General features: G+C 37.3%; 1 protein-coding gene across 13 annotated transcripts in view; it reads left to right on the top strand.

The window, feature by feature from the left end:
* GIGYF2 (GRB10 interacting GYF protein 2) overlaps positions 1 to 24,430 on the top strand; it is a 145,669-nt gene that overhangs the window by 14,127 nt on the left and 107,112 nt on the right. For all 13 annotated transcript variants that reach the window (XM_058299883.1, XM_071216049.1, XM_071216047.1 and 10 more), the window contains one exon: positions 16,529 to 16,612. In XM_058299883.1, coding sequence (XP_058155866.1) covers positions 16,572 to 16,612 — 41 coding nt within the window. In that variant the 5' untranslated portion in view covers positions 16,529 to 16,571. The remainder of the gene's footprint in view (positions 1 to 16,528; positions 16,613 to 24,430) is intronic.

Raw genomic sequence — 24,430 nt, 5'->3', positions numbered from 1 at the left:
TTCCCCTACACAACTGATCTGTTCTCTGTAAATTTAGATGAATTTTTCCTCTTGTAGAATTTCCTCTAAATTGAATCATACAGTATATATTCTTTTTGGGTCTGGCTTCTTTTGCTTGGCATAATATCAGTGACTAGATTCATCCATGTTGTTGCATGTATTAGTATTTCGTTTTTTATTGCTGAGTGTATTTCAAAGTATACTACAGTATTTGTTTTTTATTGATCTGTGGATGAATATTTGGGTTCTCAGTTTTGGGCTCTGAGGAATAAAGTGACCTTAGTTTTATGGCATGGGTCACAATTCACAGTTGTGCTAGGCTGCAGTGTTTGTCACAAAACTCTACAGAATAGGAATTTTTTTTTTTAAGATTTTATTTATTTTTTTTAATCCCCCCCCCCCCCGGTTGTCTGTTCTCTGTGTCTATGTGTCTATTTGCTGCATCTTGTTTCTTTGTCCGCTTCTATTGTCGTCAGCAGCATGGGAAGTATATGGGCGGCGCCATTCCTGGGCAGGCTGCACTTTCTTTCGCGCTGGGCGGCTTTCCTTACGGGCGCACTCCTTGCACGTGGGGATCCCCTATGCGGGGGATACCCCTGCGTGCTAGGGCACTCCTTGCGTGCATCAGCACTGCACGTGGGCCAGCTCCACACGGGTCAAGGAGGCCCGGGGCTTGAACTGCGGACCTCCCATGTGGTAGACGGATGCCCTAACCACTGGGCCAAGTCCGTTTCCCCAGAATAGGAATTTAAATTCCTTTTAAGATGTAAAGAAAAGCTAGCAGAGTGTTTATCATTTTTAAAAAGTTACGTCCTAAAATGGATAATTCACATAGAAACATGATGTTTTGCAAGGTTCAAATATAATGTGTAGGCATATAGATTAGACAATTCTTCGGACTTTTGCTGGCTTTGTGGGGGGAAAAAAGTTCTTTGTTAGTGCCTTAGGTTAAATATTTAGTAATAAAGTAAATAATTATAACTTAATTTTGCTTCATGAAGTTTTGTCATCAGTAAATGTCTTAACGGATCATAGTTTAAAAATTACTCAGAAATGTTTGCAGGATTAGTAATAAAGAGTTTTGGTATTTTTTGTCAGATCAGATGGATACTAAAGAAAAAAGTGTTTTCTGCTATAATAGATGGGAGAAGAATTTCCTTTTATTTGTGTACATTAAAATGGTTTTTTAAACTGTGTTAATTTAGGGTGCTACCTGTAGGTTAGGAGGGCAGGGACCAGACTGTGGAGAAGTTAAAAACTATAGATTCACCTTCCTAAGAGATTCTTTTTTTTTTTAGATTCTTTTTTTTTTTCCCCTAATCTTTATAAATTGATTTATGTTTACATTTTATATAAAGGGAATTATACAACATGTTACACAATGTATTTAGTTCATAGTAATGCAGTCATATAGTATTTGTCCTTTTATGTCTGCCTTGCTCTACTCAACATAATGTTGTCCAGGTTCATCCATGTTGTCATGTGCTTTATGATTTCCTTTCTTCTTACAGCTGCATAATATTCCATTGTGTAAATACACCACAGTTTGTTTATCCATTCATTGGTTGATGGACACCTGAGTTCAGCTTTTGGCAATCGTGAATAACTAACGCTGCTGTGAACATTGGTGTGCAGATGTCTGTTCGTTCAACTGCTGTCAGTTCTTCTGGGTATATACCCAGTAGTGGTATTGTTTGGTCACATGGCACATTCTTTAGGAACTGCCAGACAGTCTTCCACAGTGGCTATAACATTCTACATTCCCACTAATGTGAATAAGTGTTTCTGTCTCCACATCCACTCCAACACTTGTAGTCCCTCCTCCTCCCCATGTTTCTCCCCATGCCTAGAGAATTGCATGTAACGAGTAGTGGCCATTCTGATAGGTGTGAAATGATATCTCATTGTAGGTTTTTTTTTTTTTTTTTTTTTTTTTTTTGAGGTACCAGGGCTGGAGATTGAACCCAGGCCTCATAAGTGGGAAGCTGGTGCTCAGTCATTGAGCCATGTTGGCTTCCCTGAGTTAGTTTTTGTTTTCATTTTATTGCTTGTTGTTTGTCTTTTGTTTTTAGGAGGCACCGGGAACAGAACCCTGGGACCATGTAGGAAGCAGTTATTCAGCTGCTTGAACCACATCTGCTCCCCTCATTATATTTTTGATTTGCATTTCCCCAGTCGTTAGTGATGTTGAACATTTTTTCATGTGTTTTTTTGCCGTTTGTGTATCTTTGGACAAATGTCTATTCAAGATCCTTTGCCCGTTTTTTAATTGCTGTCTTGTTGTGTTGTAGCATCTCTTTATATATCATGGATATTAAACCCTTCTCAGACATGTGATTTCCAAATATTTTCTCCCATTGAGTCAGCTACCTTTTCACCCTTATGGCAAAGTCCTGTGAGTTGCAAAAGCATTTGATTTTGAGGCGGTCCCATTGATCAATTTTTTTCTTTTGTTGCTCGTGTTTGGGTGTACAGTCCAAGAAATTGCCACCTACCACCAGGTCTTGAAGGTGTTTCCTTATATTTTCTTCTAGTTTTATGGTCCTGGCTTTTATATTTAGGTCTTTCATTCATTTTGAGTTGATTTTTCTATAGGGAGTGAGGTAGGGATCCTCTCAGATTCTTTTGGTTATGGATATCCAGTACTAAGAGGTTCTTTTGCACCTCTTAGGACTCCTCCCCATGTTTCTTCCCACACCTGGAGAATTGCTGCCTGTAAGGAGAGTTGTCGCAATGAGAATGAAGAAGCAGAATAACCAAGGCTGTGTTCATTAAAGGTAGCAATGGTTTTATAACAAATAAACCTTGGCTCAACAGTGACTTTACTTCTCATTCATATCACTCTTTAATGTGGGTGTTCCTGCTCGGACAGCCTCCTCATGGTTATTCAGGGCCCCGGTCATCTTTCACATTGTGGCTCTGCCCTCTTCATTTGTAAAACGCGTGTGGTGATAATCCTCTTACAAAGAGTTGTTGTCATGAGTAAATATGTGAAGGTATGCCTGGTTAACAAACATTGTTTTTCAAACTGTGTTAATGTTTAAAATATAAACATCCTGATGTTGGGGTTGTAAAAGTATTTCACACAGGCCAGGCATACACTTTGTGTGGTGATTCAAATATGTTTTGTTTAAAGGTATTTAAAAATATGACTGTTAATTATGAAAGTAGAGGGAAATTAATCTCACCTTACTAATATTTCTTTATTTCTGTGTTCCTTTTTTTTTCTCTTAAATACACTCTTGGGCACAGATGCAGTGGTATCTTTATTCTGAGTGAACTGTATCACATAGTTGCTTCCAGTCTTTTACTCTTAAAAGCGATGGGGTGTGGTATGTGTGATGCGTGGTTTCCTCCTGATGCTTGACTTCTCCTTTCGTCTTTTTACGTAGCTCTTTTCTGAAGTTGGAAAAAAATGCATTCTGCAATCTACATACTTTGACTGAATCTTGCTTCTTGTGACTGTACACTTATTTATTATCTTAAATAGTTACTGATTAGTAAGTTATTTTACCACAAGTAGTGATATAAGGCTTTTTAATGACAAAAAAAGTATGTCAATAATGAATTCAATATATATTTTCAGCAGACTTGCTTTTTTTTTTTTAAGATTTATTTTTTCAATTTATTTCTCTCCCCTTCTCTCCCCGCCCCCCCCGCCCCAGTTGTCTGCTCTATGTGTCCATTTGCTGTGTGTTCTTCTGTGTCCACTTGTATTCTTGTCAGCAGCACTGGGAATCTGTCTCTCTTTGTTGCATCATCTTGCTGTGTCAGCTCTCCATGTGTGCGGCGCCACTCCTGGGCAGGCTGCACTTTTTTCATGCTGGGCGGCTCTCCTTACGAGGCGCACTCCTTTTGCGTGGGGCTCCCCTACTACGAGGGGGACACCCCTGTGTGGTACGGTACTCCTTGCGTGCATTAGCACTGCGCGTGGGCCAGCTCTTCACATGGGTCAGGAGGCCCTGGGTTTGAACCCTGGACCTCCCATGTGGTAGGTGGATGCTCTATGCATTAAGCCAAATCCGCTTCCCCAGATTTACATTTAAAATAGTTTCGTTTCATGCCCAGTTAAGTTTTTGAAATTTTAATTTTTCCCTTGCTAAACCATTTATGGTTTCTTTTAGCTTTTTAAAATTGAGATATAAAATCCTGTGAATATGTGCACAAATCTGAAGTGTACAGTTTGATGAAATTTTATGTATGTATATATTTCTGTAACCAGCACTCAGGTCAATATAGTGAACATTTCCAACACCCTGGAAAGTTCTTTTTTTCTAGTCAGTGGCCCCCATTTCCCATGGTGATCACTTTTCTGACAACTGTTACCATTGATCTACCTATTCTTTAATATCATGTATTAAGAATCATACAATATTCTTTTGAGTCTGACTTCTTTTTTTAACATAATGTCGGTGGGATTCATGTGATAGTGTATCAGTAGGTTTTTTTTTTTTCTTTCTGTATAATATATAAAAAATTTGTTTATTCACTCACCTGTTGATGAACATTTTTGTTAATGATATAATAACCAAGTATCAGTTTTCAGAAATTATGAATGAAGCCACCTTTGAATATCTTATATTCTTGTCTTTCAGTAAAAATCTGCACTCATTTTCCCTTACTGTGTGTCCAGCAGTAGGTGGCAGGATCATAGGATAGTCAAAAGTTGGCAAAAGTTAGCTATTGCCAAAGCATTTTCTTAAGTGGTTAAATTGATTTCACTTATCAAGTTATTTATCTTGTTATCTTTGTTATCAAGATCTTACACAGGTTAAAATAGCTGCCTGCTGGAGTAGGAAGGAACCATTCATTTGTTTAGTATATGTGAAGAGCACTTGATGAGTAGCTCTTTTTTCTGCCTTTGGGAAAATGGAGGTAGGGAAGTAGGGGTACAGATTGTGGTTCTTTTGTTCCTGTAACAGGCTCTTTTTCATTCTTTGTAAGTCTTGTTGGAAAACTATGCAACTCTGTCCCAAATTGTGCCCTAGTTTTTTTCTGGGTAAGTTTTTCATACCCAGGAAATAGAGATTTGCAATAGCAGATAAATTGTATAAGGAATATTCAGAGTGTTTTCAAAGGAGTGCATGTCGTCAATTGCTAGTACGGTAGTAGCGGTAGCTAATCTACCACAACTTCTGGGAAGACATATTGAGAGATGCTTTCAGTGTTGAAGTCTTGGTCATTTTGCCTGGTTCTGATTCTTTATCTCCTTTGGCTTCTCCATTCTGTGTCCAGATGGGAGTTACTGCTTGGATCTTTATAGCTCTGTTGTGATTGCCTGAACCCAGAAATTGTCTTTCCAGGTTATGAAAAAGTGGTAGACCAAAAGCTGTGTGAGGCCAGGGTTTACCTTTTCTTTGTGCAAACCAAACAATAAGAAAAAGCTAGATTGGCTTCTCTCTCCCCTCCCTTGAAAACATACTCACATGCACACAGAGTGATAGGTGAGGCTTTATAATTTGTAATCTGTTTAGTCCCAAAGAGAAGTCAGATAGAGATGAGGAAGCCAGGAAAACTATGGGAAAATATTTTGGAAAAGGAAAATAATAATACTAGGAATCAGTAAAGCAATTGCTAGTCAGAGGTAAATTTATCTTGAAGCATTTCAGCAGTTGACAAAAAGGCCAGATTATATGGCGTTGATCATCAAGTATAAGGAAACAGTTTATTGAAGAAGACAGACTATCTGTGTTATTTGCAGAAGGAATATGTAACTTGAATTCACTTACAAGGAATTTGAAAAACGGACAGTGACTGTAATAATGATTGTGCTGAACATGTAGAAATATTCCCTCAATTATTATTATTATTTTTTTAGGAGGCCCAAGAGATTGAACTCAGTAACTTGTACATGCAAAGCAGGCACTCAACCACTGAACTATACCCGCTCCCCTCCCTCAGCTATTTTTAAGTTAACTCTCTTTACCATTAGAGGATAGACCTTTGTTTAAAGTCTTTTTCCTTGGGATTGGCAAGTAGCCAAAGGAGAGAAAAGGCCAGAGGAGGGAGGTGAGTGCCTTATCACTTAATCTGGCAGTTGCTTTCAGCATGAGGAAGATACACTAGGGCTGTTCATATTCCTTCAGAAGCATTGTGTCTACACCTATTCGGATTTCTACCTCAAAGGTTTGAGTACTTCATTTCAGAGATGGGACTAGTTCTTTTAGAATCCTTGTGTCTTGCAATTCCACTATGCCATGCATTTCTGTGATCATCTGTGATTGTCTCTCTTTTTAAAATTTTTTTGCAGTATTGGGGCTGGAGATTGAACCAAGGACCTCATATGCGGGGGAGCTGGTGCTCAGCCGCTGAGCCACATTGACTCCCCTGAGTTGGTTTTTTCATTTGTTTGCTTGTTTTTAGGAGACACCTGACCACTGGGGACCAAACCTGGACTCTCCCTTGTGGGAAGCAGTCGCTCAACTGCTTGAGTCACATCTGCTCCCCTCTCATTGTCTCTTTTTGTGGTCTAATCTCCTGTCCACTCTTGAGTTTCTTCTCCCCTTGACCCAATCTTTCTAACCCTTTCCAGACTTTCTAGTGAGCTCTCAAAATGTCATGTTTGAGTTAAACCTCTCCCTTGAGTTAAACCAGTTATTGTATGTTTTTTTCAGCCTTCGTAAGGTAACTGAAGCCTGTTTTCTCCTGATAGTTTTATTTTCCCTTTAGTCCTGTGAGGTTGCCAGTCTCTCTTTTTTTTTTTTTCAAGATTTTATTTTTTCTTTCTCTCCCCTTCCCTGACCCCCCATTGTCTGCTCTGTGTCCATTAGCTGTGTGTTCTTCTTTGTCCACTTGCATTCTTGTCATTGGCACTGGGAATCTGTGTCTCTTTTTGTTGCATCATCTTGCTCCCTCAGCCCTTCGTGGGTGTGGTGCCACTCCTGGGCAGGCTGCGCTTCTTTTGTGCGGGGCGGCTCTCCTTGAGGGACACACTCCTTGCGTGTGGGGCCTCCCCAACGCAGGGGACACCCCTGCGTGGCACGGCACTCCTTGTGTGGATCAGCACTGCATGTGGGCCAGCTCACCACATAGTCAGGAGGCCCTGGGCTTGAACCCTGGACCCTCTTACGTGGTAGGCGGATGCCCTATCAGTTGAGCCAAATCTGCCTCCTGCCAGTCTCTCTTTGTACACAGTGGTAGGTATGTCAGGAGGCAGAGTCAGTATCTTCAGCCTTGTCCATTCACATTCCTGTTCTTTTTCCTTACCAGGGTGATCGTTTGTTGTGGTTTGCTCATTTTTTCTCTAGGTAATTATTAATACTTACCTTGTCAGGCAGATGTTTTCTGGTTTAGATGATAGAGTATATATGGTCACCCTAGCCATTCATTATTCTTCCATCTTTGTGCAAAAACTCCTTTTCCTCTGAGATTGCTCCGAGGTTCTCTGCTGTCTGACAGAACAATTTTCTGTTCAGAAAACCTGTATCAGCAGATTTAGACCTAGTAGTTTCATTGTTTTCTATTGTTGTTGTTGTTTTGTTTTTTTCTTTTGAGTTCCAGGGCCGGGGATTGAACCTGAGATCTATATGTAGGAAACTGATGCTCAACCACTGAGCTATACTGGTCTCCCATGTTGTTTTTTCGTTTTTTTTTTTTTTTAGGAGGTACCAGGGATCGGACCTGGATCTTGTACGTGGGAAGCAGGTCCTCAGCCACTTGTGCTACATCTGCTCCCCATATCTTTGATTCATTGAAAACATTTCACCAGGTCCTTCTCTAATTCACTTTCTGCCTTTATCTTGGTGTGACTTCAAAGTCCACATAGGTGATCCAAATAACCCTCCCAGGCTACTGGATCCTTCACTTTTACACCCATCTTTAAAGCTTTCTCTCTTTTTTTTAATCCCTACTACGTTTACTTTTTGTCAGTTGTCTTGTTTTTATTTCCTTCCCCATAGTGCCTAAGTCACCCTTTTGCCTGTGTCCTTTTTCCATTTACTATGCTGATAAAACTCAAATCCTGATTCAGTCCTGTTTTCTACCCTTTGCCCTATACCCAGGCTGCTAGGTTGGAGAAAGATGTCTACAGCCATGTTGATGGGAGCCACTAGGGAACCGTGAACTCTGTCTTTATAGGATTTTCAAAACTGCTAGATGCAATGTGATGTTTGGATTGGATCCTGGAACAGAAAAAGGACATTGATGGAAAAACTGGTGAAGTGAAGAGTCTGGAGTTTAAATTAGTTAATAGTGATGCACCAATGTTGGTTTCTTAGTTTGACAAATATAATGTGCTAATATAAAATGTTAATATTAGTGGGAACTGGAAGGTATATGGAAACCTTCTGTACTATCTTTGTAATTTATTGTAAATTTAAAATTGTTCTTAAAGTTTGTTTTAAGAGAACAATACTATTGTAGACCATAGCATCTGTTAGTTTCTTCACTCATCCCAAACCCTTACACTGTCATCTTCTCTGTCATTTGCTTGCCTCTCTCAGAAAATTGAGGCCATCAAATATGAATTTTCTTCATCTTCCGTTTTTCCCCATTCCCTCTGTCTCCCCTCCCCCCCAAAAAAATCCACAAAAATAACCTTGCGAGGCATTCTAAATTATTTGGATCTGCTTTCCTCTCTTGCAAGTAGATAGGAGTTATGTTTATTTTTCCGTTTGTTCTCTGAAATCCCCTTCCTCCCTGCCTTCTCAGAGACCTCACATCATCATTAGATCTTCGCTGAGTTTCATCCTCACCTTTTGACTCTGTTAGTACTTTTCCATTAGGATATTTTCATCTAAAGTAAAGAATGGTAAATTTCTAACCACTCTGTGTAATTTTTCTTCACTCCTTTTCAGCTAAGACTCTTGAAAGAGTTGCTTTGCTGGTATTCTTCCCTCTCACCTCCCAGTCACTCCACATTCCCCTGAAATCTGGCTTTTCACCCCAGGACTTCTATATCTTATAAATCCATTCTTCAAGGTCACCAGGGACTTGGTTGTTGAATCCAGTGGATGCCTTTTAGTCTTTCACTTTTTTGAACCTTAGTATTTGGAACTTTAAAATATTCCTTCCCTTTTTCCTTAGCAAAAATTGTACTAGAACTATCTTTGTTATATATATAAAATAGAAACTTATTAGAAAAAGAATTACCCATAATTCTATCATCCAGAAGTAAATATTTACATCTTGGAGCTATCTATAAATTCTCCCACTAATGTACTTTAACATGTATGGCATGTAATCCTATTCTCTATATTCTATAACCTGCCTATTACTTTTAATATAGTGTTGATATTTTTCATGTCAGTAAATACTGTTAAATTGTGACTTCTCTGGTGTTTAGATCTGGCTTGCATTAACACCAGGTGGATTTCTCTCCCTTCCCTTTAGCTTTTGCTAAATTCGTTAACACTCTCCCTTCCCTTTAGCTTTTGCTAAATTCGTTCTCCATACATCCTGAATGATCTTGTAAAGTGAAATTTCATTCCAGATACTTTCCTGCTTAAATCTTTTTATAACCTTCCATTGCCCTTGAGATAAAAAATACAAAGATTTAAGGACTTTTGTGATCTGGCTACTTCTTTACCTCTTTAGTTTTTACTGTTATTGAACAAGTTGATAATCTTCCAAGAGCTGGCTAGCTCTTTCTCCTTGAGCATTCCATTACCAAACCACCTCCCCACCCTCTGCCACCCCTCATTTGCCTTTATATGCTTTGCTTCATTTTACTGGCTTTAGTTTTTGGACTCCCGATCATACCGGTTTAAACCTTGGGCAAGCTGCTTAACTTCTCTGTGCCCTGGTTTCCTTATCCACCAAATGGGATCAAAGCTCTTTGCACCCTAGGAGAGTGTATAGTAACTCAATAAATGTTGTAACTATTATAATTCAACAGATACTAAGTGGTATTCCCTCTTATCCTAGATTCACCTTCCAGGTGTTCCCAGGGTTTATTTTACAGACTTCTGTATTGTCCTTATCACATTGTAATTATTAATGACTTTTTTTACTCAATTGCTTTCTTTATAGACTGACCCTTTGAGGTCAGGGAGTGGCATTGTACTGCTGCTTCTTAAAGCATTCAGAAAGTGTTAGCAAAACTCATTAGATTTTTATATTGGATCAAAGATTTTTTTATTGGATAGGATTTTCTTTAGAAAATCTCACCTTGCAGTCATATATTTGTGTATATGAAGTGAGTATGCTATTGTGTAGAAAAATTTGTGCCTACTTGTATAAGTTGGGAGATTGGAAGAGTTCAAGACAGGCTACGTAAAGGACCTTCAGGAGCACTGTTCTCTAACCAAAGTGCTCTCAGTCCAACTGTAACATCTGTAAATGGTAAATTTCTATTATCTCCCAGCCCTGCAATCATCTCATAACCCACTGACCTCTGTCCCTTCAGGTGGCCAAGAGTAATAAATAGCTTTCAGTTTTTGCAGTTTGGTGTTTAAAAGATCAGATAGGAGAGCATTCCCATTTTCCCCCAAATAGATGCCCTTTGTTGAAAACTTGGAAAAGAGTAAAGAAAACAGAAGTTCAATAATGAGAATTCGATTTTTTGCAGTATTTTAATTTGATAACGTTTCACCACAGCAAATCATTGGGCTGTTCATTTTTATTTGTTATTAGTAAGACCAATGGAATTTTTACTAGTTTTAAAATTCATATCAAAATATATGTGACAAAACATTCAAAAGTATAAGAGGGTAACAGTGAAAATAGATCCTTCCCACCCCGTATCTCCAATCTGCCTCTCTAGAGGGCTATTGTGTATATTTCTTATGTATTTTGCTACAGATTTTCTATGCATTTAAGAATATATAAACACGTGCCTTTCCAAAAATTTTCTCTGTATTTAGGATCATATTTTCTCAGGTTAAAAAATTATCTATTAGGGTAGTCTTCTATTTAGGATGTTCCTTATTGTAAAATTAGATGAACCAGAGTTCTTATTTAACTGTCTTATCATGCCTGGCATGTAGTTAGGGTTAAATCTGATTGTTAATGTTGATGATGCACATAATATAATATATCCATAATAACTGGATATTACCCATATAATCAAGTGAACTTTGTCTATGTAAATTGTGAGCCTAGATAAGCTCAAGATAAATCCAAGCCTGGCTCCCCCTATGTCAGACCTCTGCAGGCCCACCCTATAGCTTGTTCTTTTTAGGCAGCAGCAGAAGTGAGTGACTGCAGTGCTTTCCCCCACCAGGCTGTTCACCTGCATCTGGGACTTTGTCTCATGCTTCCTCTCTTTCTCCCCTTGCCCATGCCCTGGCCTCATGCTCTACCCTTAAAGACTTGCTTTCCCTCCACTGAGCAGTTTCCTCAGTGCAAAGCTCTTCTAACTCTAGGACTTAACTCTTCTAACTCTAGGACTAGGGACTAGGACTTACTAGCATTTGATAAATGTTTTTTGAGGGGAATACTGTTACGTTTTTGCTTCTTTGATATTGCTTTAAGCCATAGCTGTCCTTTATTTATTTACTTTATTTATTTGAGAAGTTGTAGGTTTGCAGAAAATGCAGAGTTCCCATATTAGTCCCCTTCTTCACCTCCCATTTTAACACCTTGCATGTGTGCAGTACATTTGTTACAATTGATGAAACACTATTATTGTAATTGTAATAATAACTGTAGCCTTGGTTTACATTAGGGTTCCCTATTTGTATTGTACTGTCCTATGGTGTTCTTTTTTTTTTTTGAGGTACCAGGGCAGGGGATTGAGCTGCATTGTCTCCCCCGAGTTGTTTTTTTCATTTGTTTGCTGTTTTGCTGTTTGTTTGTTTTTTAGGAGGTGCCAGGATCTGACTTGGGACCTTGTGTGTGGGAAGGCAGCGCTCAACCACTGGAGCTACATTTGCTCCCCAGTCCTATGATTTTTAAAATTTTATTCTAGTAACATGTAGTACCTGAAATTTCCTCTTTTAATCATGTTCAAATATATAATTCAGTGGTGTTAATTACATTCACAATATTGCTGTCAAAAGCACTACCCTTTACCAAAGCTTTTCTATCACCCCAGACAGAAACTCTGTATCAATTAAGCATTGACTCCCCATTCCTTACCCCTACCCCACCCCTGATAATCTGTATTCTTGTTTCTGACTATGAATTTGCTTGTTTTAATTATTTCTTATCAGTCAGATCAGGCAGTGTTCATCCTTTTATGTCATTTATTCATCTGTAAATAAAAGGAATGAAGTTCTCATAAATGTGACAACATAACATGGGTGAACCTTGAAGACATCATGTCAGATTAAATAAGCCATACCTGTCCTTTTAAAGAAACAACAATATACAAAATTTCTTTCATACCCAGGGAAATGAATGGTACCCAACCCCTTGTTTTTGGAAGTTGATTTGTTGACATGTGGTTTGGAATTCTTTTTTCAGCAAACTTTTGGGACACTAGATTGGCCTTGATCAATAGTTTTTTTTTTTCCTTCCCTATCTTTTAAAACTTTTAGTATATTTTTGCCAAATTTCAAAAGAAGTATAATATAGAGCCCATATCTTAAAAATTTAGTCTAGTTGTTTGTCAAGATATAGATGAGTGAAAAATTAAATAATATGAAACCTCATTGTTAAATGCACAGTGTGTTTATACTTAACTATGGTGAACCTCAACAAATTTTTCTTTAAACAAATCATTTTTTTACACATTGTTTTAACTCTTCCATGGTTTTGAGACTGTCCAGTAGGAATAAAAGCATGACTATAAAGAATAGTTAAAAAAAAAAAAAAATAAAGAATAGTTTATTACAATATTGTTTGTAGTGGCAGAAAACTAGAAGTCATATATTTCTGTGGATCATAATACAGCTGCTTCTAAAAACCATGAATTCTTTATCTATTAGGGATTTGTCCATGTGTATATATTGAGAGAAAGGCAGATCTTAGGATACACTATATAGTTATGATCTGAGTTTTGTAAAAGCATATGTTTATCTAATGTGAACAGAGGTAGGGAAGGATACATACTCGGCTGGTAACATTTTTACCTCAGAAGATGGGAATGGCGGAGAGGGAACAGTTTATTGTTTTCAGACGTTAATATGATGAGTTCCATTTTAGATATTGTGCATACGGTGATGATAGTACTTCTAGGGGAGAAAGCTAGAGTCAGTGAATTTGAGTTTAGGTGAAAAGTTCTCTCTCTTCTTGTACCCTCTCTTTGTAGTATTTGCTAAAATTTTCTTATTCTTTGAATGTGGCCTTTCCTGCCTTCTCCTTTGAAATAGTCTCACTCAGTTTTTGGTTTCAACTCTATGCATGGAATCATTTCCAAATCTATATCCCCCATCCTGATTAAGAGTTACTCTGAATTCATGGTCTGTATTATTGCTTTTTCGATGTCCTTGACCTTTTCACATTCTTTTTGGCTAAAACCATACTCTGTGTCCTTTCAAGCTTTATGTATACAAACTCAAAAACTACCTTACCCCCAATATTGATCCTACAGATTCCATTCCATTTCTGCATCCTCTGTTTATTAAAGTGCAATTAGCAGAGAGAGCAATGCTCTTTTCTCCCTTGGGAAATAATTTATGGAGTAGTTATTTGAATTGATCCTTGGTTTTGTACAGATCATTCTAAGAGCAGGCAGGGAAGGGGACATTTCTGGGTAAAGTGAATAGTTTGAGCCAGAACCACAGAAGTAGGAAAATTTAGTGGGCAATAGAAAATTTTCATTTGTTAGAAGAAGTGTAAGTTTTGATTATGGAAGGTGAAATAGTAGGTGATTGAATTGGAGAAGTGTGGACTTTCAGATTCTTGGGAACTTGAAATACTAAAGGTTTGGACCATACACAGTAGACATTGCAGTTTGAGTTTTTTGGTTTTTTTTTTTAATCAAATCAGTTTTACTGATACATATTAATAAAGCATGCAGTTCATTCAAAGTGTACGATCATTGGTATTTGGTATAATCACATAGTTGTGCATTTATCACCTCAGTCATCATTAGAGCATTTTCACTATTTCAATAATATAATAATAATTATTATTATAATAAACGAGTCTATTTGTTAGCCAGGTAGGCTCACATACTATCTAAAAGCACACTGAATAAGGTTTCAGGGCTGCTGTAAGCAGGATACCTGTCTTAAGTCATAGAGATATAATTAATGTAAAGCGGTAATTCTGGTCATTAGTACTTTGACAAGTCATTTCAGTTGGGATGTGCCATACTTTATTTTTCAGCTCTTTTTTTAAAAAATATATATTATTTATGAGAGAATTTGTCACCTTCAAAAGCAATCATGTATAATGTGCAAAATTCCCATACATCACACTTCCACCAACACCTTGCATTGTTGTGGAACATTTGTTACAGATTATGAAAGAACATCATCAAAATATTACTGCTAACTTTGGTCTATAGTTTACATTTGGTATGTTTTTTCTATATACCCCCTATTATTAACACTGTGTTTTAGTGTTGTGTATTTGTTATAGTTCACAAAAGAATGCTCTCATATTTGTACTGTTAATCACACAGTCCATCATCTGCCACATGGTTCACTGTGTTACACAGTCCCACGCCTTGTATAATCCATCCCAAGTTTATACTTAGTAGCTCTCCGTTTCATCAGAGTTGTGCAGTCATTGCCTCAGTAAATTTTTGAACATTTTCCTTAGTCCAAAAGAAAAAATCCCATAGGGTTATGACATAATTTAATAGACTCTAAGATGCCATCAGTTATGAAATTCTCCATTTTATGTATTACTAAGAAATAAGTCATATTGTTATTAAATTCTGTTATGAAGATTTTTCTTATTAGAATTTTTATTTTATATTTATTGGAAGAACTCTTTAGGCTTAGAACAGATTGTTAGCTCAGTGGTTGAGCAGAAATCTAATAGATTTTTACTATACTATGTGTCATTCTTGTACATACATTAAATGGCAACTAATAGTGAAATAAATCGGCTAAGGTATTTCTACGTATTCAGAATCTGACTCTTCTTAATCACTTTTCATCTCAGGATCACAGAAGCTTCCTTCCCCCTCTTCCCATCCCCACCCAGCAATGTAATATCATATTATTAAGAGTATCAATGATGCAACATTTCTTAAGGAAGTCCAGTGTTTTCTCATCAGTTACAAATTCAGTTATTTGGTACTTGTGAAGATCCTAAAAGCAATATGAGCAATTTAGTTTTTTCTTCTCCTTTAAAATACTTCAGGGCTGCTACATGAGGCCATGTGGGTTACACAATGTCATGTTTTAGTAGCAAAGTGTAACATAGCCCCATCTAAGCACTGGAATCTTGATTTCTAAGAAAGTATCAAATTATAGTCATTCCTCCAATGATGAATAGTTATTTCAGTAATATCCCATTTATCTCCTATTGCTGTATTTCTTTGCCTTTTTTTTATTACATAGTACATTTTCATTTTTTAATGCAGAATCATATTGTAATCTTTTTGGAGACATTTTAAGCAGCAGTTACAACTAAAAATGTGTGGTATGAGCAACACAGTTGAAAAGATGGCAACATGAGCACCTCTTGTGAAGTGTGCCATAGGCACTGACAACTCCCACCAGGCCAATAGCCCTTGTAACCTGGCATCAATTTTAGGATGGCTCCTAATTTGATAGATTGAAATGCGAAAAAAATGTGAAGAGGTTGGGAGGGCATTACATTTATCTCAGCTTGAGTCTGGTGTTTGCCCAAAATTGGGTCAGGGAGCAGGGAGTTCAGGGTCAAGTAAGAACATGTAACTCTCCCCTGGAGCTCACATGGGTGAGTATAGAGCCAGAAATACATTCCAGAGGGGCAGATAAATTTGTTTATGGGAATTTATACATTTTTACTTTGCCTTTTCTGGGTTTTAGACCAATTTCTAGTTTACTAATTTTTAAATCATTTAAACAGGCAAGATCCAGGGTGATGTGTTGCATCTTAGAGATAGATATTTTACAGCATTTAAAAAATATTTACAGTATTTTTCATTTTCTAAACTCTAATACCTTAATATTGCTTTTGAAAGGATACTTATGAAATTGATTAGTTTATTATTATTTTAACTTGATGGTCCAAGATAATTTTTCAAGAATCACTGGAGTGGAAAGTGCTATGCTGAAAGGAAGGAAGAGTTGTTTGGCAGAAGCTGTGAAATAGGCAAAAAACATCATTATTTTAAGAATCTTGATGTATTTCATGGTGTTGGAAGAGCCATTGCAAGAGAGAAATATAATTTAAAACTTAAATATATTACCTTTCATTCACTTCCTGTTACTCTAAGGCTAAGGAAGAAAATCCTTAATTTGGTTTCTAGTGCTCTGTCTGCAGTGATCTGGCTCCCATTTACTTCACTGCTTCATCTTATACCATGTCCCCTTTTCCTGGATAAACATAAAAAGATGGTGAATTGGAATGTAAGGGTAGATTTGTTTATTTCATTTTGCCTGGTATATTGTTATAAACGAATTTGAAAAATCTCAGTTCTGGTGCCTCCCTGTTGGGAGAGGGGAGTACAAGCAAAATATACTTTATAGCTCTGCTATTTTTGGCCAGGAATTCTGCATTTAATATTGACTAACTATGGAGATGTTTTTCTCTTTAATAGGTTTCTCCATATACAAAAATTTATTGTAAAAATACAGAAAACAATGGCAGCAGAAACACAGACGCTGAACTTTGGGCCTGAATGGTGAGTTTTCAAAACCTGCATATGGATGACTAGTACAGAAGTAAGGTATTTGTAGGGATGCTGGGGGGTTTATAAATGTTTATATTTTCGAGACTTTATTTAATGTGCCTCATTGAAAACAATGAGGCTAGTCCAGGAATAAAGGCTCTTTGGTAAATGACTGCATTTTGTACTTAATTTTAAAAAAACTTCTTGGTTAGGTTATATAACAGTAATGGAATTAACTCCCCACAGTTTCACCACCTTCGTAAATTATTTACTTTTTGTTTGAGCCCTTGTCTAGGTGCATATATAATTTTATTTAAATATAATGTAACAGGTTTATGTGTATATGTTTTCTGCTACAGTGTTGGTTTGTGATTGCTATTCATAGATTCATTTGAAAAATATTTTTTACTGGATTATTATTTGAATTTTATTTTATTGATGGGCTAGACAGGTGGTCCAGAGTTATAGTGGCTATCAGCAAAAGCTCATCTAGGATTGAGTTAGCATTTGCCATAATAACAATGAATTGACCTTTGAGTCTTTTACAGATGTGTTTGGACCCCGAATATGGAATTCTCATGGAATTTTGAGATTGTAGTGTGACTTTCCCCCACTCTTCCTTTTCCCCCAAAGTTGATGATTGAAGATCCTCTCTTCAGTGGCGTGAATAACTATAGTTACTTTTTCAATTCAAACATTGAACAACCCCTTTGGTAATGTCAGAGGCAACATATAAAATAGATAAGCTGAATAGTGCTTTAAGCATTCTTGATTATTGGGGTAGTGATGCTTTGAGAGATGATGCAGACTTCCTATAGTAACCCCCTATTTGAGGACTCTTATTAACTTACCCTACTATATGCGTGTCTCTTTATATGTAATTTCTAAATTTTCCTAACTTTTATAGTTGGCATTTGGAGACTGAGGGGAAATTGTTATTTGAAGTTCTCATACCTGATGCAACTCTTATACATTGAGAGATTATTTTGGAAATGTTGACCTAAATAATGCAGCACCTGTTTCAATTATTTTGTATTTAAAAAATAATTATTACCAAAGCAATACCTTTGTAGAAAAATTAGAAATCACAAGTAAGCCAGAAGAAGATAATCACTAATGTCACCATCCACGATGACCACTGTAAATATCTTGGTGTATCTTTCCAGGTAGTTTTATGTATGCTTATTTGTGTTAATGTATATTTATTTTCACAAAAATGGGAACATACTGAGCATTCAGTTTTGTAACCTGCTTTTAAAAAATAACTATATCAGAAACATCTTTTATATCAATAAATATTTTCTGTTCTGTTAAGTCGTTGCATTGTATGGATGTTCCATTTATTTAACTAGTCCTTTAGATGTAGCATATATAGGCTTTTCTTAGTTTTCTATTATTATGAAACATTTTGATGGCCATTCTTGTAACTAAATCTCTCGTCATATCTTAATAACTTCTTTTACCAACTGGATTTAAATTCATATAGCTCACTTTGTAAACCATTTTGTGTACAGCTCATCATCCTTTATCTTGAGTTTGTAACTGCTTCTCATTTGTACTTATATGCTTTAATGTATATTTCATTGTGAATACATAATTGATTGAAATCCTTAGGTAATTTCAGAAAGATTTTTTCGGCACTCCTTTTTTAAGAAGTAACAAAAGGAGTCAACACCAGGAATTTAGCCAAAACAAAAGAAAAAACCTGGTAATGTTCCAGAGTTGTTATATATTTAACTTGAAGCTCTAAACCTAGGGTTGGTTCCAGCCTGTGGAACTGTAAATAAAATTTTTGTAAATAAACTTTTATTGGAACACAGCCACACCCATTTGCTTCCCCTTATTATCTGTGACCACTTTTCCACTACAACAGCAGAATTGAGTCCTTACTACAGAGGCTCGCTGGCTTGCAAAACCTGAATGTTTATACCCTGACCCCTAACAGAAAAAGCTTGCCGACTCCTCCCAAACAAGATGATCTCTGTGGCATTGACCATGATTTCCTTTTCCTATTTGCTGGTATTTTGTTTGGTCCACCCAGTGTTTTTTAAAAAATTGTAATAGCTTAGCAGAGAACAGTCCCCAGTCCCCATTTTTAAGCAGTAACTTTACCTAGTTGTTGCTTCTGTTACCCAGCAGGATTAGGATTTGGGAACCTTCCCCTAATCATCTGAAATGCTGATAAACTTAGCAGTAGAGTTCTAAGCACACTGCCCTTCTTTGTACCATGTATCAAAATTATTTCTGGCAAAGGGAGGATATGAAGCCCTTAAGCCTAAGGAACCCCGAACCAGAAAGCTTCACTATGAATAGATTCTGCTGCCATATTTTTCTGCATGTAACATTACATATGTTGTAAAACTTGAGAGAACCGTGTCTGGAGAAGAAAGGTTTAGGGTGATTACAGTGAATCAGTGTATAATTCTGGACCATAATGGGAAGATTTAGTGATACTGTATTTTGTTGACAAAGTCCATCAGTTTTGTAATGAATATAAAGCTTAATGTTCAATAAGAGATGGATAAAACAAAGAGATTTGTTTCATACCTGGGAACACAAGTGAAGAATGGAAGAGCATTGAAAATTGTAGGAGGGTAGACCATGAATGATCATAAGCTTGGAATTTATAAGGTTATGTCTGGAGAATCATTAGATTTTAGGTAATCTTTATATTTAGAATAAAGAAACATGTAATCACCTATGCAGTTTAAAAGGGTGCTAGAGTTAATGGAAAAGTAAATATTAATGTCTAGTCATAAAACAATAGTTTATTTCTTTAGGTCTTTACTCAAGTATTACCACTTTTTCCTGATCAGCTATATAACCCCTCTGCCATTAACTCTCTCTCTGCCTTCTCTGCTTCCTCCCCCCTCCACCCACCATGGTCTATATCAAAATAAAACATGCCAAATATTTTACTCACTTAAAAAAAAAAATCTCTATCCTGCCCTCTACTCCCTGTTAGACTGTAAGCTCCATTGAGGGCAGATACTTGGTCTCGATTTTGTACAGTTTCTTCACTGATGTATTTTCTGTGCCTGGCACAGAGTAGGAACTCAATAAATATTTGTTAAATGAATGAGTGGATTGTTGGAATGTAAAGTTGTTTTTACTTTTTACTATTGTAAATAATGTGTATGCACACACCATTGGGCATTTTTGTTTGTTTCTCTGATTATTTCCTTTGGATTAATTTCTTGGAAATAGAATTATTAAATGAAAAGTTTCATTTTGAAGACTTTTGATGATATGTGAACAGATTGACTCCCAGGAAGATTATACAGCTTTAATTCCCGTCTCAGGCCTGTTTATTTCACCCTGTCTAAACACTAACTACTATCTTAAAAATTTTTTTTTTGATGCTAAATCTTGTAGAGTTAGGTATTATCAGAATTTTTTGTTGTTAGTCCCAGTAACAAACAAATTCATGCTTGTTGTAGACAACTTGAAGGAAACAATAGTATAAAAGGAAAAAGGAAAATTTTTAAGTTACCCATAATTCCACCATCTAAGAAACGATTACTGGCAATTTTTTTTCCCAAGTGTGTATATATATATTAAGGACGTTAAAAAAAAAATCATTATACTTATCTTGTTGGAGGGCTTTTTTTTTTCCTTTTTTTCCCAAGGACTAAAAAATTCTACTCAAAGATGCCTCCATAATGAAAGAGTTTGTTATAGGAGATAATTGCCAGCAGTTACCTGGCTTTTTAGGGAAGGAGCCAAGGAAGTGTCTTTGGGGTTTCCTTTGCCTCATCTCCTTGGCCTTAATGAAGTTACCCAGGTCTCCTTAAGAAATCGGAGGAGGCCCTTCTGTCACCCCCAAAGCACTTTGTTTATACCTATGTTGAAATAGTTAGAACTTTGTGATGCACTTATTTATAGGTGTTCACCTTTCTCAGAGAAGAACTAATTCTGTTTAAAAAAGTACTTTATTTCTCAGTTTTGGGGAGCCCATTGTTTAGCTTAGTTTACCTCACATAGGCATTAAATAAATGTTTGTTGAATGAAGGCATTCAGGTTTTATGGGGGTGGGTAAGAGAATGCAAATTTGAGAGTGTTAGGTTTTAATTTTTGTGGGATTATGAAAGAGAGAGACGTTCTGGAAGACTGAGTGAGTTAATATTCCCAGTTTTCAAAAAGGGTACACAGATCTGTGTGAACTGAAGGGATTTTTAATTAGATGTCCAGGGTATATTTTAGAAGAGAAAATATTAAGATTTTTTCAGAAAACACATTGAGTTCATGCTTTAGGTGAGGGACTGAGCCAACAGGAATAAAGAAGATTTGAAATGTTTAGTTGGGAAGCTGACACATGGAACAAGTAATTTTACTGTAATGTGTTATTGTAAAGGAAGTATAGTGGGAATACAAGATATTTAGCTGCCTATTTGATTTTTCTACTTGGATGTCTTATATGTATCTCATACTTAATACTTTTCCAAACCTAAACTCATGATTTGTGCCCTTTAAAATTTCTTTTTACCTCATCTTAGTAAATACCTCAGTTGCAGATTGTTCAAGTCAGAAATCTTAGTTATCCTTGGTGTTTTCTTTTTCTTCTGTATCCCTACATCCAGTCCATCACAGCGTCATGTCAGTTCCAGCTCCACAATATCTCTTGAATCTGTTCATTTGTCTCTATCTCCATTGCTACCACCCTCGTATAAGCCACCACCAACTCTGACCTAAACTATGTTTTTAAACTTTCATTCTTCCCTCTTAATTGTTCTTCTCATGGCAGCCAGAGTAATCTTACGATTTTATTTATTTATTTATTTCTTCTCACCCCCTTGTTGTTTTTCACTTGCTGTGCCTGTTTCCTTCTTTAGGAGGCACCAGGAGCCGGACCTGGGACCTCTGATATGGGGAGGGAGGTGCCTAATGGCTTGAGCCACCTCCACTCACTCAGAGTAATCTTAAAATGTAAATTTGTTCAAGTCTTCTCCAAAATACTTCAACAGATGTATGTTTATTTGTATGATTGTTTATTATTTATTTCTTCCCCTAGCCTGTTGGTTCCATGCAGCCTGGGCAGGGATTTGTATCTAACATTGCCCTGAGAACATAGATCTCTCCATTCTTCCCTACTAGTCTTCCCAACTCTCCAACCTCCTCACTCTGCTTCTCTTCCTTCTCCTCACTTCTCTTTTCCCCAACTGTTTCCTCCCCTCCCTGCCTAGGTGAAAAAGGCTGGGAGAAGTATTCCTGACAGCAGAAAAAAGACAAGGAGGCAAAAAATTGGAGGTTAAAGAGAGGAACTCCAAGACAGTCCATTTACTATAATGTGAAGTGTGGGAGAGATAAACTTGGAGGTGACCCTTCTATGTGAAGAAGCTTTTGCTTTTATTTATTTGCCAATTAAAGAGTTGTATTCAGATTTGCATCTGAAATAAATAACTTATAGTAGTATGGAGGATGGAAGAAGAGTAGAAAGTGCATGTAGGATGCTGTTACAGCAGTCCAAGTAAGAAATGAAAGTGCCTGACCAAAGGTAAGATCGTTGGGTTGGGGAATAGCTTAAGGTAGTTAGGATTTAACTGGGAGGCCTGGTAATTGGGTATGGGAGAATAGTAGAAGGTGAGGAGTAAAAGATGATTCCCAAGAGTCTTAATCCAGTGGCCAAGCATATTGTGCTGTCCTTAATTGACTTTGGGGATACAGGCGATGAAGAGGGTTGGTTGAATGAGCTGATTTAATAGGGTTTGTGGCATGTTAAACTTCAGAGGTGATAAGTGGTTGAGTATGAGAGCCTGATCTTTGGAGAGAGATCAGAGCTGTAATTGGGAATCATGCGTTTATTCAGAAGTGATTTGTTGTTGTTGTTGTTGTTGTTGTTTTGAGGTTGTTGGGCCAGGGATTGAACCCTGGATCTTGTATGTGTGAACCTGGCACTCAACCACTGAGCTACACCAGCTCCCCAGAGTTGGTTTTTCGTTTGTGTGCTTGTTTGTTTTGTTTTTGTTTTTAGGAGGTACTGGTCCTTGTATGTCGGAAGCAGGTGCACACCCACTTGAGCCACTTCCTTTCCCCCAGAAGTGCTTCTTGACTCCCACGTCTTCATATATCTGTGTCGACATTCTAAATTGCTTTTATAAACTGACGTTCCAATTTTGGACAAAAGTGAACCAATGGGGATTATCACCACCACTACCTATCAGATACCACCCATGATAGTACAGGATAGCCTCCTGTGCTAAACAGATCTAAATATAGGGCAGGGAGATGAAGGCGATAAGGACAGAAAATTTTCCATTGGATTTGGTGATATTGATGAACTTTGCTCAAGCAGTGGAGTGGTTAGGGGTAAAGCTAGATTGTGTTGGAGTTTGAAGTGAATAGAAAGTAAGTGGAGTTGTTTCTGAAATGAAAAAGAAAGACGAGCAGTACATAGCTAGACGGAATGCTGCATTAAAGGAGTTTTAGAAGAATCACTATTAGGTATATTTGGAGACTGAAGGGGAAGTGAATAGGAAGAAATTGAATTTCTAGGAATGAGAGTTGAATGGAGCAAGATCCTGGAGGAGAAAGATCACTGGCAGGTTTTTAGGGAGGGATATTCCTCAGATATGTTTTGGCTTTGCCAAATAACTGTAGGTGAAGAAAAGGATTTAGAGTAGGATTTGTTAGTTATTGAGCCAGAAGACAGCCACTATCCTAATTTAGGCTTCTCTTTTAGGTTGTATTGCTCTTTGCTTGCCTTAGTCTGTTTACAGCAGCTGGAGGAGTATTCTTGAAAATGCAACTTTGTTGTTGGAGCAATTGAAGTATTCTGGGATGTTGGGCCATGAGAAGAAAAGTCTGATCGGACATGGTGACTGCCAATATGGGGATGATTTTCACTTGAAAGAGAGCTTAGATATGACCTTTGGTGGTAGAAACTATTGGGAAACATACTGGCTCAGTATTAGGACATTTAAAAACCATTTAGAAATGGTAAATAATTTCTAACAAAATATGTATTAGATTATTTTACTTAATTTATTTTTCCTTCTCTTCCCCCCCCCCCTTCCCTCCCCTGCCCTGGTGTTTTTGCTGTCTGTGTCCATTCACTGTGTGATCTTCTGTATCTGTTTCTCTTTTTGTCTTCTCTTGTCTTTCCTCCTCTAGGATTCACTGGGATTCAATACCGGGGACCTCTGATGTGGAGAGAGGTTCCCTGTCAATTGTACCACCTCAGTTCCTGGTCTCTGCTGTGCTTCACCTGGACTCTCCCTTCATCTTTCCTTTTTGTTGTGTCATTTTGCTGCCTGACTCACTTGTGTGGGCACTGGCTTGCCACGTGGGCACTCACATGGGCACTTGGCTCACCATGTGGGCACTTGCGTGGGCACTTGGCTCGCTGTGCAGGCACGCTTTCTCTTCTTTTTCACCAGGAGGTTCCAGGGATCGAATCTAGTTCCTCCCATATGGTAGGCAGAGGCCCTGTCACTTGAGCCACATCCACTTCCCTTTGATTATTTTAAAATTAATGTTGTGCAAAAGAAGACTTGGTTATTTTAATACACTTTTGAGGTCTCGTTGGAAAAATCATTTTTGCAGTAAAAGAAAAACCTGTGTTTGAATCTTTGTTTAGCTGGCTGTGACAGGCCAAGTTGTTAAACCTCCCAATTTCATTTTTCTTATCAGTTTTATTGGAGTTGCCATAAAATTTCAATGAGATTTAATGTATATGTGAAATTCCCAGCCTCAGTTCTCAGTGGATATTAATTCCACTTCTTTTAGAAAGAGCCTAACTTTATGTGAATCCAATGGGAAGCAGTTTCCTGGAAAGGCCTTCAGCAGTGGTTGGATCATTCCTTCGGCATGTTGTTTTCTTAGGTGATTGTT

This window comes from Dasypus novemcinctus, chromosome 7 (genome assembly GCF_030445035.2).
Source record: "Dasypus novemcinctus isolate mDasNov1 chromosome 7, mDasNov1.1.hap2, whole genome shotgun sequence".
NCBI lineage: Eukaryota > Metazoa > Chordata > Mammalia > Cingulata > Dasypodidae > Dasypus > Dasypus novemcinctus.
The sequence above is the reverse complement of the archived record's forward strand: the minus strand, read 5'-3'. Positions and strand labels throughout refer to the sequence as shown.